The sequence below is a fragment of the Salmo salar genome, chromosome ssa28 (genome assembly GCF_905237065.1).
Source record: "Salmo salar chromosome ssa28, Ssal_v3.1, whole genome shotgun sequence".
Taxonomy (NCBI): Eukaryota; Metazoa; Chordata; class Actinopteri; order Salmoniformes; family Salmonidae; genus Salmo; species Salmo salar.
Window position 1 is genome coordinate 13,481,915 of NC_059469.1, and position 18,813 is coordinate 13,500,727.

Below are 18,813 nucleotides of genomic sequence, written 5' to 3' on the forward strand. Positions count from 1 at the left end.
AGAATCAGATCATTGAATATGTTGATTAATCCCATGAACATCTGTATGTGGAAAAACTCCAATCTGTTTTTTCGCCTGCACATACACCAGCACCGGGATGGAGCGCTGGGCCCGGATATTGATGGTCCCTGAGGAAACGAAGACAATCAGAGATGCGTTACATGTAGACGATGTAAAACTCTTTAAATACATTGTGGATAAGAGGGTTGTTATTATGTTATGATAACCAGACCTTTTTAATCGCACTGAATATATTACTATGAGTAGGGGTGCAACTTTCACTGGGAACATGTCCCCCCCACATAATGAAATTGCATTTTTGTTCCCCCCAGTTGTATCATTTGAATGTGAAACAAAACGAGGCCACGATGTGCTTTAGGACCATGCGGACGCCTCCAAGTGGTCAGGTAGGCTGTTTGGAGTGTTTATCTGATGGAATAAAAATATATAATAATGTATGCCCCCCCACTTCTAAAACCAAAGTTGCACCCCTGACTATGAGTGGTAAACAACAAAATGTGGTAAATGATTTTAGAGCCAATGCAGATGCCAAACAGCTCTCTGTCCTTGTACTCGTCTTTAAGTGCTGTATTCGACACCGTTGACCATGATGTCCTTCTGGACAGATTGGAGAGGTGGCCTCTCCAGTCCAGTTCTAAATTGGTTTAGGAACTACACTGCTCAAAAAAATAAAGGGAACACTAAAATAACACATCCTAGATCTGAATGAATGAAATAATCTTATTAAATACTTTTTTCTTTACATAGTTGAATGTGCTGACAACAAAATCACACAAAAATAATCAATGGAAATCCTATTTATCAACCCATGGAGGTCTGGATTTGGAGTCACACTCAAAATTAAAGTGGAAAACCACACTACAGGCTGATCCAATTTTGATGTAATGTCCTTAAAACAAGTCAAAATGAGGCTCAGTAGTGTGTGCGGCCTCCACGTGCCTGTATGACCTCCCTACAACGCCTGGGCATGCTCCTGATGAGGTGGCGGATGGTCTCCTGAGGGATCTCTTCCCAGACCTGGACTAAAGCATCCGCCAACTCCTGGACAGTCTGAGGTGCAATGTGGCGTTGGTGGATGGAGCAAGACATGATATCCCAGATGAGCTCAATTGGATTCAGGTCTGGGGAACGGGTGGGCCAGTCCATAGCATCAATGCCTTCCTCTTGCAGGAACTGCTGACACACTCCAGCCACATGAGGTCTAGCATTGTCTTGCATTAGGAGGAACCCAGGGCCAACCGCACCAGCATATGGTCTCACAGGGGGTCTGAGGATCTCATCTCGGTACCTAATGGCAGTCAGGCTATCTCTGGCGAGCACATGGAGGGCTGTGCGGCCCCCCAAAGAAATGCCACCCCACACCATGACTGACCCATCGCCAAACCGGTCATGCTGGAGGATGTTGCAGGCAGCAGAACGTTCTCCAAGGCGTCTCCAGACTCTGTCATGTCTGTCACATGTACTCAGTGTGAACCTGCTTTCATCTGTGAAGAGCACAGGGCGCCAGTGGCGAATTTGCCAATCTTGGTGATCTCTGGCAAATGCCAAACGTCCTGCACGGTGATGGGCTGTAAGCACAACCCCCACCTGTGGACGTCGGGCCCTCATACCACCCTCATGGAGTCTGTTTCTGACCGTTTGAGCAGACACATGCACATTTGTGGCCTGCTGGAGGTCCTTTTGCAGGGCTCTGGCAGTGCTCCTCCTGCTCCTCCTTGCACAAAGGCGGAGGTAGCGGTCCTGCTGCTGGGTTGTTGCCCTCCTACGGCCTCCTCCACGTCTCCTGATGCACTGGCCTGTCTCCTGGTATCGCCTCCATGCTCTGGACACTACGCTGACAGACACAGCAAACCTTCTTGCCACAGCTCGCATTGATGTGCCATCCTGGATGAGCTGCACTACCTGAGCCACTTGTGTGGGTTGTAGACTCCGTCTCATGCTACCACTAGAGTGAAAGCACCGCCAGCATTCAAAAGTGACCAAAACATCAGCCAGGAAGCATAGGAACTGAGAAGTGGTCTGTGGTCACCACCTGCACAACCACTCCTTTATTGGGGGTGTCTTACTAATTGCCTATAATTTCCACCTGTTGTCTATTCCATTTGCACAACAGCATGTGAAATTTATTGTCAATCAGTGTTGCTTCCTAAGTGGACAGTTTGATTTCACAGAAGTGTGATTGACTTGGAGTTACATTGTGTTGTAAAGTGTTCCCTTTATTTTTTTGAGCAGTATATTTAACCAGTTGAGATTTTGTAAACCTTGGTGAACACAACTCAAACAAAATGCATATCACAGGTTAGATTTTGGATCCGGTACTGTTCAGTTTATATATGTTACCCCTTGGCAGCGCTATCAGAAAACACAACATTGATTTTCACTGCTACACAGACAATACACAACTTTACATTTCTGTGTCACCAGAGGATTTTATCTCCACGTATAAATAAGACTGTATTAGTGATTTAAATACTTGGATTGCTCATAACTTCCTCCAGCTAAATCAAGACAAGATAAAAGGTACTTATTGTTGGAGCCAATGCACAGGGAGAGAATCTGTGTGACTTTGAGTGAGCAGAACTGCATTGCCACACGCAGTAAATTAATGAAAGCAGAGATTTTTGTTTGCCTAAAGAAATACTTACATGTCAAGACTCAGAAATGACTGCACATTTAAATACTCCATGTCCACACACTGATGTCTTTTCTCCCTCTCACACCAATTAACCAATTTGGTCTCCAAAATCCATTTGCTCTCGCAACCGCTTACTCTAATTTTATAATAGGGCTAAATTCTAGCCAAAGAACATTGCCTGTAGCAGTCTACTATAACACAATTGGTTAGGTTTTTGGACCAATCACAGCTTCACTGCTCTCTAACCAGATTTTTGACCAGAGAGATGAAAGAGTACGGTGAAAGGTGAACAATGGCTGACAAAGAATGGCTAACTAGCTAATGTGGTTTTGTTTTCTATACCGTCTCTGGTTTAACTAAGAACATTGTAGTGAAGTCAAGGATGCCAGGGTTTAGTAAAGGAGGAGGACTTTGAAGACCAGCATGACTGAGTGGCAGAAGAGGGTGAGAACAGACAGGAAAGGGGGGGTCAGTGATTTTCTATGACTAGGGTGGCTGGAGTCTTGACAATTTTTAGGGCCTTCCTCTGACACCGCCTGGTATAGAGGTCCTGGATGGCAGGAAGCTTGGCCCTACTGACGTACTCGGCCGTACGCACTACCCTCTGTAGTGCCTTGCGGTCGGAGGCCAAGCAGTTGCCATACCAGGCAGTGATGCATCCAGTCAGGATGCTCTCGATGGTGCAGCTGTAGAACTTTGAGGATCTGAGGGCCCATGAGGAACTTGAAGCTCTCGACCTGCTCCACTACAGCCCCACCGATGATAATGGGGGCATGCTCGGCCCTCCTTTTCCTGTAGTCCACAATCATCTCCTTTGTCTTGATCACATTGAGGGAGAGGTTGTTGTCCTGGCACCACACAGCCAGCTCTCGGTCCTCCCTATAGGCTGTTTCATCGTTGTCGATGATCAGGCTGACCACTGTTGTGTCATCGGCAAATTTAATGATGGTGTTGGAGTCATGCCTGGCCGTGCAGTCATGAGTGAACAGGGAGTACAGGAGGGGACTGAGCACGCACCCCTGAGGTGCCCTCGTGTTGAGGATTAGCATGGCGGATGTGTTACCTACTTTACCACCTCGGGGCGGCCATCAGGAAGTCCAGGATCCAGTTGCAGAGGGAGGTGTTTTGTCCCAAGGTCCTTAGCTTAGTGATGAGCTTTGGGGGGGCAATATGGTGTCGAACACTGAGTTGTAGTCAATGAATAGCATTCTCACATTAGGTGTTCCTTTTGTCCAGGTGGGAAAGGGCAGTGTGGAGTGCAATAGAGATTGTACCATCTGTGGATCTGTTGGGGCAGTATGCAAATTGGAGTGGGTCTAGGGTTTCTGGGATAATGGTGTTGCTGTGGACCATGACCAGCCTTTCAAAGCACTTCATGGCTACAGAAGTGAGTGCTACGGGTCAGTAGCCATTTAGGCAGGATACCTTAGTCCCTGTGCCCAAGAACACTATGGTGGTCTGTTTGAAACATGTTGGTATTACAGACTGGGACAAGGAGAGGTTGAAAATGTCAGTGAAGACACTTGCCAGTTGGCCAGCGCATGCTCAGAGTACACGTCCTAGTAATCCGTCTGGCCTTGTGGCCTTGTGAATGTTGACCTGTTTGAAGGTCTTACATCGGCTGCGGAGAGCGTGACCACACAGTCGTCCGGAACAGGTGATACTCATGCATTTTTCAGTGTTACTTGCCTCAAAGCAAGCATAAAAGTAATTTAGCTCGTCTGGTAGGCTCGGGTCACCAGGCAGCTCACGGCTGTGCTTCCATTTGTGGTCTATAATAGTTTGCAAGCCCTGTCACATCCAACGAGCGTCAGAGTCGGTGTAATACAATTTGATCTTAGTCCTGTATTGACGCTTTGCCTGTTTGATGGTTCGCCGGAGGGAATAGCGAGATTTCTTATAAGCCTCCAGGTTAGAGTCCCGCTCCTTGAAAGCGACAGCTCTAGCCTTTAGCTCAGTGCGGATGTTGCCTGTAATCCATGGCTTCTGGTTGAGGTATGTACGTACGGTCACTGTGGGACAATGTCATCGATGCACTTATTGATGAAGCCAGTGACTGATGTGGTGTACTCAATGCCATTGGAAGAATCCCGGAACATATTCCAGTCTGTGCTAGCAAGACAGTCCTGTAGCTTAGCATCAGCTTCATCTGACCACTTTTTTATTGACCGAGTCACTAGTGCTTCCTGCTTTAGTTTTTGCTTGTAAGCAGGAATAATGAGGATAGAATTATGGTCAGATTTGCCAAAATGGAGGGTGAGGGAGAGCTTTGTATGCGTCTCTGTGTGTAGAGTAAAGGTGGTTTCGAGTTTTTTTACCCCCTCTGGTTGCACATTTAACATGCTGGTAGAAATTAGGTAAAACGCCTCTGGATGAGCATTTTCCTGTTTGCTTACGGCCGTACACAGGTCATTGAGTGTGGTCTTAATAGCAGCATCGATTTGTGGTGGTAAATAGACAGCTACGAAGAATATAAATGAAAACTCGTGGTAAATAGTGTGGTCTACAGCTTATCATGAGATACTCTACCTCAGGCGAGCAAAACCTCAAGACTTCTTTAGATATCGTGCACCAGCTGTTGTTTACAAATATACATAGACCGACACTCCTTGTCTTATCAGAGGCTACTGTTCTATCCTTCCGATACAGTGTATAACCCGCCAGCTGTATGTTATGCATGTCATCGTTCAGCCATGACTCGGTGAAACATAAGATACAACAGTTAATGTCTCGTTGGTAGGATATACGTGCTTGTAGTTCGTCTATTTTATTATCCAATTATTGTACGTTGGCTAATAGTATAACGACGCAGAGCAAGAGACAGATGCAGACACCGGAGGCAGATGGTTCGAGCCTCTGCTATTTATTGAAAAACTAGGGGCGGGCAAGAGGCAAGTTGAGGACAGGCAGAAGTTCATAAACCAGGTCAGAGTCCAGAAGTTACAGGGTGGCAGGCAGGCTCGAGATCAGGGCAGGCTGAATAGTCAGGCAGGCGGGTACAGTGTCAGGACAGGCAAAGGGTCAGAACCAGGAGGACTAGAAAAACAGAGACTAGGGAAAACCAGGAGCACAGAAAAATACGCTGGTTGACTTGACAAAACGAACTGGCAACAGAGGACACCGGTATAAATACACAGGGAATAACAGGAACAAATGGGAGACACCTGGTGGGGGGGAAGAGACATGCACAAGACAGGTGAAACAGATCAGGGTGTGACAATTAGGACCAATGGTAAAGGCAAATTATCCACACGCTGCCAGATCCTTACAAGGCATCCTGACCTTTGTCCTTGATATCTCCATCTTTTTCTCCTGTGAATGACGGGGATGAAGGCCAGCATCTCAGAGTCGCTTCTAAACTGTTGACGTTGAGACTGGTGTTTTGCGGGTACTATTTAATGAAGCTGCCAGTTGAGGACTTGTGAAGCTTCTGTTCCTCACACTAGACACTCCTCTTTCTATTCTGGTTAGACACAGTTTGCGCTGTTCTGAAGGGAGTAGTACACAGCGTTGTACGAGATCTTCAGTTTCTTGGCAATTTCTCACATGGAATAGCCTTCATTTCTCAGAACAAGAATAGATTGATGAGTTTCAGAAGAAAGGTCTTTCTTTCTGGCCATTTTGAGCCTGTAATCGAACCCCCAAATGCTGATGCTACAGTTACTCAACTAGTCTAAAGGCCAGTTGAATTGCTTCTTTAAAATCAGTACAACAGTTTTTAGCTGTGCTAACATAATTACAAAAGGGTTTTCTAATGATCAATTAGCCTTTTAAAAATGATAAACTTGGATTAGCTAACAACACGCCATTGGAAAACAGGAGTGATGGTTGCTGATAATGGGCATCTGTACGCCTACGTAGATATTTCATTAAAAAAATTTTAAAAAATCAGCCATTTCCAGCTACAATAGTCATTTACAACATTAACAATGTCTACACTGTATTTCTGATCAATTTTATGTTATTTTAATGTACCATTTTTTAACATTTTCTTTCAAAAACAAGGACATTTCTCAGTGACCCCAAACTTTTCAACGGTAGTATACGTTTTCTCAACAACAGGTTATGGTCAATAATATTAAAGGGTGCACTGAAATCTAACAGTAGAGCTCCCACAATCTTTTTATTATACATTTTTCAACCAGTCTGTCATTTGTGTCAGTGCAGTACCTCACAGGCTACTTTGACACAGAATCTGAGCTCAATTAAAAACGACCTTGACTTGAATCCATCAATAGCCTTTGCTGTGTGGCGACACGTATTGTAGGATACAATGAGGAAATTATAATCCTAAAAATGCTTTTGTTTCACTGACTCAATGTGCAGCTCGCTCTCCGGTGATGGCCGATGCATTCGTGCCAAAAGCCTCTCCCTCTGTTGTTTTACTTTGTATCAGAGCAGAGAGAGATCATGGAAAGTATTTCTGTGAGAGATACAGGGGAGTGGGGTGGTGAGGGGGGGGGGTTGTTTGACAGATTTTAAAGAAAAAAAAATCTGAGCTTCAGCATCTGTTATCGTGGAATTGCCCTACAGCTCGGCTAAATCCAGTCCCACGTGTTATCATTTATTTGGCTAAATTATTATCCATAGTTGCCTCTTGATACAGCCATAGCAGTCTTGGACTGTTACCTTGAATGCAACATTAAGATGTTAAAACATGTCAACTCCAATTGAAGTGTCTGTGACATTTCCTGACATCTTGTTTTCATCCCGCTCACTCCAGTTGTTTTCAGGAGACCAGTCATTGTGTTGAGAGAACAATGTTTGACCAGGTGGAGTCAGGCTTCTACTTCATCGCCCTGGACCAAAACACCAATGAGGCAGAGAACACCAAGTTTGGACCAGTGAGTCACCAACTCATCTTAGGCCTTACACAACTCAGTACATACTGTATGTATTGCTCCACCTTCCTCAAACTCCAGTGCCCTCCTTTTGTTGACCTTTTGACCAATATCTATGGATTGTACAAGGACTCTTAAATTTGGATTTCAACTCCATATTAAATCTAATTCCATCTCCTGTATTGTTCTGCCCTCTATAGATTATGTGGATGCCCCACTTGAAGAACCTGGAGATCTTCACTGGATCTGAGGGATGGGGCTGGAGAAATGTAACCACTCAAATTCATAGAGAGCTATGGATACAAGGACTGACCATTGCGTTTCCTTCTAAAACCCCATTGGAGACGACCCTAGGTTCCTCGCCTCAGACCCCCTCCAAAGAGTTTTGAGGAGATGCGAGTAGTGAGGAGTTGAGCAGAGATTAATTGGGACAGTGCTCATGTCATTGTTTTAGGTGGAATTTAATTTTTTTTGTTGTTGATCTGTGACAATGTTCTGCTCGCTCAGTCACACTTGCAAGCTCTCAAGTTTAATTTGCACTCTCAGCTGGCTTGCGCACTCGCAGGACACCTCTGCTCGCTTGATCATATTTATTCTCTGTCGATGGTCAGGCAATGATGTTTCATCTTGCTCACACGCCATTTTGTGCATGTTCAACTTTTGAATTGGATTTGACACCATAAATGTGATTACTACAGACCTAGACAGGGATGTGCGCAATATGGGGCAAAACAGACAGGGTTGGCTTAGAATGTTGACATGAAATGTAGATTACATCTCCAATGTTTATTGAAAGCATTTGCACAATAAGCACTTCTCTCATATCACTACAATTGTTGATTAGCTAGCTAGCTAATTTTAGCATTGATATGAAATCAGTCAAAACAAGACATGGTATCAATAACAAGATGAAACGAGTCACTTACAATACCCCACATGGCAGTTTGTCATTCTTGCTAGGAATCTAGCCATCCAGAATCACAACACGTTGACTTCTGCCCCATGGAAGCACCCACATGGTTTAGCTAACATCGTCACAAAAACAATCTATAGCCCAAAGGCTGGCAGATAGCGATTTTTATAGCGACTTATCATCCAAAGGGAATTTATGCAACCAGTACACTCATATCCCGTGGACTGGTTTGTACATAAAACATTCTCCATTCAGGCTGCAAAGGTATGGATTTCCTCATTTACTCGATCTAATGGCGAGAAGGTGAAAAAATAGAATATAGGCCTACTTTCATTACGAAACTCAATTTCCCACCTGCTAATGCCATTTCCTGACATTGTGTAAACAGAGTGCTGCAACCTGATTGGCTGAATGTGATACACAACATCTGGGACTAGCATTTAGCCACTCTAGCATGGTCTTGGAAAATGGTGTTTAATCAAGAAAGTCTCCATATTTTCACCATTAAATCGAGTTAAGGAAATCTACACCTTTGCAGCCTGAATGGAGAATGTTTTACATACGAACCAGTCCGTGGGGATAGGTGTAGAGCCGGCTGCATAGATTCCTTTTGGACGGTAAGATGAAACAACTCAAAAATCGCCATTTGCCAGCCTTTCGGCAACAGTAGCTGATGTGAAATGGGTAACCAGGTTGAGACAAGGAGAGGGACTGAAAGAACAGTGTTATTCATACACAAAGCCATAACCAAGTATTTTATTCTACGTTTCACTTATACTTTTCTCTCATTTGTAGTTATATGAAAATGGGAAACATTTTATTGACTGGCCACAACAAAAAATTACAAAAATAAAGTGGGAAATGCACTCAGGCCACAATCTTATCACATTAAAGCACAAGAGGGATTAACATTTCAATAATGATGTACATGATCTTTTATGTACATTCAACAGAGTTTTACGTTCGAAAGCTTTTCCACAGTCCAAGCATTTATAAGGCTTCTCGTTTGAGTGTGTAGACATGTGTCTCTTCAGGGAGTCATGGTAGTTAAAGCTTTTGTCACAGAGGGAACATGAATACGGCTTTTCCCCTGTATGAGTCCGGTAGTGTGTAGTGAGATAATTGGCTTGAACAAAGCCCTTTCCACAGACGTTGCACTTGAACGGCCGCTCTCCAGTATGGTATCTCATGTGTATCCTCAGTTCAGCTCTCGACCTAAAAGCCTTATCACAACTCTTATGATTGCATTTAAAAGGTCTCTCCCCCGTGTGAATCAGATCATGCCTTTTCAATGCATTTGCACAAACAAACTGCTTGCCACAGTACGTACACGGGTAACGCACCCCGCCATGCTTAGTCTTCTCGTGGTTCGCACGGGAATTACTAAGCCTGAAGGGTTTCCCACAATGGCGACACGGGAAACGACACTCTGTGGATTTTTCACCATGGCTATTCTGCATGTGTTGTTTCAGGTCAATGTTGGTACAGAAGGCCTTGCCACACTCCCAGCAGAGACAAGGCCTGTCGTCAGAGTGCCTTTTCTCGTGTTCGACTAGGTCATAATTGTAGATGAATCTCTTTGGACACTGGGAGCACTGTAAGGGGAGGTTCCCGGTATGAACCATCTCGTGTTTGATGAGGGAATGGAACTTCTTGTAGCTTTTCGGACAGTGGGTGCAGACGAACGGTCCGCTGAACTTATGGACATCCAGATAGTGTGTTCTGAGGTTTGTGAGCATGAAGCTCTCCTCACACATGCTGCACTGAACGGGCCTGTGCCAAAGCTTGTGTCTGGTTAAAGTTTCTAAGTCAGGCAATACCTTCCTGCACCCTGTGCAGTAGAGCGGGCCGTGGATAAGTTTGTGTTTCCTCAGTTTTGATTGGATCGTGAATGTCTTCTCACATTTGTCACACTCAAAACGTATGTTGAAGCTGTCGAGCTCAGCAGCGTCAACTGTCCGAACCTTGCAATAGCGTCTGAGATGGACCCTCAAACCTCCGCTGTGTATGAACTTCATCCCACACTGAGGATGAGGGCAGGAGAAAGGGCGCTCACCTGAGTGAGTTCTCATGTGATACTCAAAGGCTCCAGCAGTCACGTATTTACCACAAATACGGCACATATGTTTTGGTTTTTGGAAGGTTTTTCGGTTTGACTTCTTTGCTGTGCTGGAGCACTTTGGTATTTTGATCTGGCTGAGTTCTGGGTCGTAAGATGGGTCCTGGGGAGTACCGGTGGAGGATGAGTCACTGTCCTCAAGTGTTGCCTCAAGAGTAACACCACTGGACGGCTCTGTGTCTTCTCCCTCAGGTGACGCTTTCTGGACTGCTTTCTCTTCTCCGAGTGAATAGTGACGATTCGCAGAGTGAATCTTCATGTGGGTACTCAAGTATCCAATGCGATGCACAATCTTGCCGCACACCTTGCACGTTCTACGGTCTATTGAGGATTGTGCGAATTCTGCCTCACACATAGTAAACGGAGCACTAGTGCCCTCTCCACAGGGAACCTCCTCTTGTTGCCCAGTTCCAAACAGACATGACTTTCTGTGAGTTTGCAAAGTGTACAAGTGCTTGAAAGTCTTCTGACAATTGCGACACTGATAGGTGCGACCGTTCTTATGGGTTTGCATGTGCTTTTTCATGTCTGAAAAGCGGGATAAGACACGTCCACACACTGTGCACATATTGGGGTTTTGGGGTGTTTTAACTCTCTTGCAGGCACGTTTTTTCTGTTCTGAAAATTCAGTTTTGGTTTGCTTCAATTCTCGTGCTAGCAATGTCTTCATCTTGCGCCCCCTGTTTCTTCTCACTGGTTTTAAGGGCAATGTCAGGTTAGCGGTGTCAATCCTTTGTAGCTCCACTGAGGGCTTGTGAAGCATGGAGGATATGATCGTATCAGATACGTCTATGCTTTTCATTTGTGGAGGGCTAGGTGTTCGGTGTTTTTCTCCATCAGGCATGCCACTGGCCTCATTACTGTCTCTTTTGAGCCCTTTGAGTTTATTGGTTTTGACTAACGGCGCCATCTTCCCATCTTCCCCTAAAACCAACACCGTTTCATACACTGGTTCTAACTCTTCAGTCTCAGCAAACTCTGAATTATCCTCTTCCTCATCATTAATAACTGAGGATGCTTTTTCCTTTCTCTTACATTCCACCCTCTCCTCTTCTATTACATCCATACTTGTCCCGGGTTCCATCTCTGTGAACTTTACCAGTGTTGCAGAGTCCACCTCCAACTCTTTGGTGAATGTATCAATAAAGACATTCAAGGATGATACGTGCGTTTCTGAATCTGTCTGTTCGGTTGCAATCACCACCCTTTCTACTGGAGGGAGACAGAGAGCTGAGAGAATGCAGTCCCCATCGGAAGAAGACAGAGTATCTAGAAAGGGAAGAGGATAAATGAAATAAACTTTGTATAGTGAAAATGTTTTTGTCCCTACAGAAGAAAAGCCAACATATACACGGGTCCTGTGAAATTGCCTACCATGGTTGTCCAGCTGGCCGAGGTCTCTGTGGTACTGAAGCAGGGTTTTCAGCTGCTGAGGGTGAGACACTGACTCAACACATTCCTCAAGAAGAGAGGGGGAGTCGCTGAGCAGCAAGGCAACCTGACACAATGAGGAATACAGAGTTTGAAGTAATACAGGTAGAATTCACAATTGCGTAAGTGTCAAGTCCATGGTTCCTCTATGTAATTGTATTTCTACTAGTACCTGTTGGAAGTTTGACACAGGAAGTAGCTTCTCCAGTCTCGAAAGGAATTGCCACATGAGTTTCTGTATGGCTGCATCATAACTGGGACCAAATTCCACAGGAAAAACATCCTAAAAAATAGTTTTTAAAAATGTGTATTATTTCACCTTTATTTAAGTTCTCATCATTTACAATTGTGACCTGGTCAAGATAAAGCAACGCAGTGCGACAAAAAACAACAGAGTTACACATGGGATAAACAAACGTACAGTCAATAACACAATAGAAAAGTATATATACAGTGTGTGCAAATGTAGTAAGATTAGGGAGGTATGGCAATAATAGGCCATAGTGGCGAAATAATTACAATTTAGCAATTAAACACGAGTGATAGATGTGCAAGTAGAGATAATGGGGTGCAAAGGAGCAAAAAATAAATAACATGGGGATGAGGTAGTTGGGTGGGCTATTTGCAGATGGGCTGTGTACAGGTGCAATGATCGGTAAGCTGCTCTGACAGCTGATGCTTAAAGTTAGTGAGGGAGATATGAGTCTCCAGCGTCAGAGATTTTTGCAATTCGTTCCAGTCATTGGCAGCAGAGAACTGGAAAGAAAGGCGGCCAAAGGAGTTGGCTTTGGGGATGACCAGTGAAATAAACCTGCTGGAGCGTGTGCTGCTATGGTGACCAGTGAGCTGAGATAAGGCAGGGCTTTACCGTGCAAAGACTTATAGATAACCTGGAGCCAGAGGGTTTGGCGACGAATATGAAGCGAGGGCCAGCCAACGAGAGCATACAAGTCGCAGTGGTGGGTAGTATATGGGGCTTTGGTGACGAAACGGATGGCACTGTGATAGAAAATTGGATAGTCTGAGTAGAGAGTTGGAGGCTATTTTGTAAATGACGTCACCAAAGTCAAGGATCGGTAGGATAGTCAGTTTTATGAGGGTATGTTTGGCAGCATGAGTGAAAGATGCTTTGTTGCGATATAGGAAGTCAATTCTAGATTTAATTTTGGATTGGAGATGCTTAATGTGTCTAGAAGGAGAGTTTGCAGTTTAACCAGACACCTAGGTATTTGTAGTTGTCCACATATTCTAAGTCAGAACCGTCCAGAGTAGTGATGCTAGACGGGCGAGTAGCGATCGGTTGAAGAGCATGCATTTAGTTTTACTTGCATTTAAAAGCAGTTGGAAGCTACAGAAGGAGCGTTGTATGGCATTCAAGCTCGTCTGGAGGTTTGTTAACACAGTGTCCAAAGAAGGGCCAGAAGTATACAGAATGGTGTCGTCTGCGTAGAGGTAGTTCAGAGAATCACCAGCAGTAAGAGCGACATCACTGATGTATACAGAGAAAAGAGTCGGCCCGAGAATTGAACCCTGTGGCACCCCCATAGAGACTGCAAGAGGTCCGGACAACAGGCCCTCCAATTTGACACACTGAACTCTGAGAAGTAGTTGGTGAACCAGGCGAGGCAGTCATTTGAGAAACCAAGGCTGTTGAGTCTGCCGATAAGAATGCAGTGATTGACAGAGTCGAAAGCCTTGGTCAGGTCGATGAATACGGCTGCACAGTATTGTCTTTTGTCGATGGCGGTTATGATATCGTTTAGGACTTGAGTGTGGTTAAGGTGCACCCATGACCAGTTCGGTAACCAGATTGCATAGCGGCGAAGGTACGGTGGGATTCGAAATGGTCAGTGATCTGTTTGTTAACTTGTCTTTCAAAGACTTAATGCAGGGCAGGATGGATATAGGTCTAACAATTTGGGTCTAGAGAGTCTCCCCCTTTGAAGAGGGGGGATGACCGCGGCAGCTTTCCAATCTTTAGGGATCTCCGATGATACAAAAGAGGTTGAACAGGCTAGTAATAGGGGTTGCAACAATTGCGGCGGATACTTTTAGAAAGAGAAGGTCCAGATTGTCTAGCCCAGCTGATTTATAGGGGTACAGATTTTGCAGCTCTTTCAGAACATCAGCTTTCTGGATTTGGGTGTAGGTGAAATGGGGGAGGCAGGGGGAAAGCATGGCCAGCCGTAGAAAAATGCTTATTGAAATTCTCGATTATCGTAGATTTATCAGTGGTGGCTGTGTTTCCTAGCCTCAGTGCAGTGGGCAGCTGGGAGGAGGTGCTCTTATTCTCAATGGACTTTACAGTGTCTGAGAACTTTTTGGAGTTTGTGCTACAGGATGCAAATTTCCATTTGAAAAAGCTAGCCTTTGCTTTCCTAACTGACTGTGTATATTGGTTCCTAACTTCCCTGAAAAGTTACATATCGCGGAGGCTATTCGAAGCTAATGCAGTACGCCACAGGATGTTTTTGTGCTGGTCAAGAGCAGTCAAGTCTGGAGTGAACCAAGGGCTATATCTGTTCTTAGTTCTACATTTTTTGAATGGGGCATGCTTATTTAAGATGGTGAGGAAAGCACTTTTAAAGAATAACCAGGCATCCTCTACTGATGGAATGAGGTCAATATCCTTCCAGGATACCCGGGCCAGGTCGATTAGAAAGGCCTTCTCGCTGAAGTGTTTTAGGGAGCGTTTGACAGTGATGAGGGAAGGTCGTTTGACTGCGGACCCTCAGTGATCGCTGAGATCCTGGTTGAAGACAGCAGAGGTGTATTTAGAGGGCAGGTTGGTCAGGATGATATCTTTACTCATGAGTAAAGGAATATGAGCTATCTATTAAATAATCTCCTGAGATTTTTCATTTGTGGAAACACAGCAGTCACATGGAAATGACCCACAACTATTCCATACCCACTGACCTGGAAGAAATGTTCCCTCTCATTTGGGTCTTTCAGAAGGGTTTGAACCAGCCCCAGGAAGTTGGATTCAGATAATCCCACCTCTGCATCAGTCGCCTTAAACACAGAATATAAAATGTTGCCTTAAAATCAGGACATCCTAAATGATAGCTTTTCATTTAGGCTGCATATGTTTTTGACATAATGGATCAGTCATATTAGAAATATTTATGACTGACAGACATTAGCAGATTCTCTGCCCGTGAGGAGCTCACTTGTGTCCCCCAGAGGGGTGTAAGGGTCTGTATCCTGTCCAGGTGTGGCTGAATGGTCTGGAGGTCTGTGAACGGCTTCGAGAGACACAACTCCAGGACCAGCTGAAAGCAGACCAAACCAGTCAGAAAATGTAGAAGGGAAGACATGACTAAAACTGTTCATCTCATCTTTCCCCACATGGGCACTAGTTCCGTCCCTCCCTCTCACCCGTGCTCGAAGACCCAGAATAAGTTGGGCCCTCTGACTGTCATTCAGAAGCTCTGGAACCACATCTGTGACCATGGTAACAAACTCCTCCAGCATCCCATAATCCATCACGCGTCTCTGCTGGATCGTTTGCCAGATGGCTGCTGAGACCAGCCGCAGTGGTGGGACCATGAGGCGCAGAGCAGGGAGAGGAAGAGGTGGAACTGAAATAGAGAATTTGGTTTTGATGAGGACAGCAATGCCTTTTGTTACAACTGATTCAGTTACGTTCAGGGTTGAACAATGCAAAAATGGGTGCTAGTGGTAAAACGAAAATATATTTGAGCCAATACTAGCCAGATCGTTCTGACCTGAGATTCAGGCAGTAAATACAAACTTTCAGGTCGGAACGCTCGGCTGCCTAAATGAGGGAAGTGTGGAGCCGGCGCGGGATATGGCTGAGAAAACGTACCTCATCCGGAGATGAAAGATGTCGCTGACCTCCTAATTATCCTATTACCCAAAATGATATATCAAGAAGATTGAAATACTGCTAGTTTTTATTTAAACAGAAGCCACGGCAGCTATTTTGGAATGACACGTTGCGTTGAGCAACAAAGGATAGTCAGACAATCAGGCTCCTTTGTTGTTCAGCACCACGTTATATGTGGCTTCTGCTACCTAGCATGAGGATGAAAAAGGCAGTTTAATTACAAACTAGCAGTATTTCAATCTTCAATTTAGGATAATTAGGAGGACAGCGACATCTTCCATCTCTGGATTGAGGTAAGTTTTCCCAGCAATATCCCACCCTGCACTGTCCACCTTAACCCTGAGACCCAACTGAGACCCAACATTGGAAAAACAAGTTTCCTAAATTGCATCCTGTATAGGTCCTAAACAAAACAACTAAAAAGTCAAACATTACATAGTGCAGCTCCTTAGACCCAGATGTATCCATTAGTAGTATTTGATGTGTCAATATATTTGTGGCATCAATAGCCTCAAACATTAGAAACATGTCCACTCGTTAGAGCTGTAACGATTCGCCAATACACATCGGTCCCCAATGCAAATGTTTGAGAGTACTGCGTCGGTCCACGGACCCCACAACCGATCCAAATTTAGCATGCATCAGTCAGAAAAATGTATTCAAGCGTTACGATTCACTAAAAGGTTTTGCTGACATAAGTTTCCCACCTACCTTACAAAAATACTACATATTTTGCGACAACTCATGCACCCTTTCCTTCAGTGTCAAACTAAACATATAACGGTGTTGATAGTCAGTGATCTACATATCATTTTGCATGCCGAACAACCCTAGGGAATATCAGTAACAGTCAAACTGCGCACTATGCCCAACAAAATGCAGACAGCCTGATCATCTGCATGGCACCTTCAGCACTCAAATGCTACAATGGCTTGCATTATATTAGGTTTTATTAGTTGACTGACCTATGTCATTTTCTAGATTTTGGGGTGCTTTCAAGACAAATGGGAACTCGGGGGAAAAATACAAGGTCAAATCATGATGTTAGTAATCTTCAGGTCAGAAAGTCTGATCTCTAGAAATATACCAGAGTTGACTTGGAATTCCGAGTCGAATGACCGGCGATTTTTCCCCAGTCGGAGCAATTTTTCCCTTCAGAGTTCCAGTTGTTTTGAACGCTGCAATTGTTATCTTGGTGCTGTTAAATTGTGTTTTACCAGAATAAAAGTCAGCTACCAGAGACCATTCTCATCTGGCTATAGCCTACCTGCTGAAAAGGAGCTTACAATAGATTTGATTTCGACTGTTCAGGTTCACCATCGACAAGTTTTGCTTTATACAAAAGTGTATACGGTCATTTTTAGTTAAACAGGGTAAAGTTGATAATTTCATGATGAGGAATCACTTTTTCAAGGTGCACTGCATGGCCAAAGCGGGAGGTGAAAAGAAACTCAACTTCCAAACGGTCAAAACCATTTGATTTCAAGATGGGGAGGTGAAATCCAAAGTTGTACTAAACAAATTTTGGGGGGTGTAGATCAACTTTAATAGCACACATAGATTGTAGCTTCCATCAATGTAATTCCATCATTTCCAATCCCCAATATATTTTGTTATAATATACACACACAATACCAGTCGTAAGTTTGGACACACCTACTCATTCTAGGGTTTTCCTTTTTTTTTATTACAATTTTCTACATTGTAGAAAAAAATAGTGAAGACATCAAAACTATGAGATAACACATAAGGAATCATGTAGTAACCAAAACAGTGTTACACAAATAAAAATCTTATATTTGAGATTCTTCAAAGTAGCCACCCTTTGCCTTGACATCTTTGCCCACTCTTGGCATTCTCTCAACCAGCTTCACCTGGAATGCTTTTCCAACAGTTTCCACATACGAGTTCCCACATATGCTGAGCACTTGCTGGCTGCTTTTCCGTCACTCTTCGGTCCAACTTATCCCAAACCATCTTAGTTGGGTTGAGGTCGGGTGATTGTGGAGGCCAGGTCATCTGATGCAGCACTCCATCACTCTACTTCTTGGTCAAATAGCCCTTACACAGCTGAAGGTGTGTTTTGGGTCATTGTCCCATTGAAAAACAAATGATAGTCCCACTAAGCCTAAACCAGATGGGATGGCGTATCGCTGCAGAATACTGTAGTAGCCATGCTGGTTAAGTGTGCCTTGAAATCTAAATAAATCACAGACAGCGTCACCGGCAAAGCGTCCCCACACCATAACACCACCTCCTCCATGCTTCACGGTGGGAACCACACATGCAGAAATCATCCGTTAACCTAGTCTGCGTCACACAAACACATGGTGGTTGGAACCAAAAATCTCAAATTTGGACTCATCAGACCAAAAGGACAAAATTCCACTGGTCCTAAGTCCATTGCTCATGTTTCTTGGCCCAAGCAAGTCTCTTCTTATTTTTGTCCTTTAGTAGTGGTTCCTTTGCAGCAATTCGACCATGAAGGCCTGATTCACACAGTCTCCTTTGAACAGTTGATGTTGAAATATGCCTGTTAATTGAACTGAAGCATTTTATTTGGGCTGCAATTTCTGAGGCTGGTAACTCTAATGAACTTATCCTCTGCAGAAGTAACTCTGGGTCTTCCTTTCCTATTTTGGAATTCATATGGCACAGCTGTCAATTTTTTGGTCCTTAAATGAAGCTGGTATACTTTATAAAATCACAATTTTTTTTAAAACCGGTTTTGGTCTTTAATGCAGGACCGACAGACAAGTTCTTTACTTCCTCCCCCTTCTACTTGCCGCTTCCATTTTTGCAGGAATGCTGCAATTAGTTGGTTGTAATTTTGGTAAACATGTCCATATATTTTTTGTTAGCTGCATGTGTGACAATGCCACCAGTCCTATTTATGATATCCCTTACAAAGATTACACTTCTTTTTGTGAAAAACCTAATATAAATTTGTATATTTGAGTTTAACCACAATATGTTGTAGTATTATTTGTTCTGTCTTTT

At 44.1% G+C, this 18,813-nt stretch overlaps 1 protein-coding gene across 1 annotated transcript in view; it reads right to left on the reverse strand.

Moving 5' to 3' along the window:
• Nucleotides 1–8,238: 8,238 nt before the first annotated feature.
• Nucleotides 8,239–18,813, reverse strand: part of LOC106589515 (zinc finger protein 14) — a 29,023-nt gene continuing 18,448 nt past the window's right edge. The window contains exons 2-7 of the mRNA XM_014179598.2: nucleotides 15,342–15,544; nucleotides 15,134–15,235; nucleotides 14,880–14,975; nucleotides 12,133–12,243; nucleotides 11,904–12,027; nucleotides 8,239–11,798 (exon numbers count right to left, since the gene is read on the reverse strand). Coding sequence (XP_014035073.1) covers nucleotides 9,316–11,798; nucleotides 11,904–12,027; nucleotides 12,133–12,243; nucleotides 14,880–14,975; nucleotides 15,134–15,235; nucleotides 15,342–15,544 — 3,119 coding nt within the window. The 3' untranslated portion in view covers nucleotides 8,239–9,315. The remainder of the gene's footprint in view (nucleotides 11,799–11,903; nucleotides 12,028–12,132; nucleotides 12,244–14,879; nucleotides 14,976–15,133; nucleotides 15,236–15,341; nucleotides 15,545–18,813) is intronic.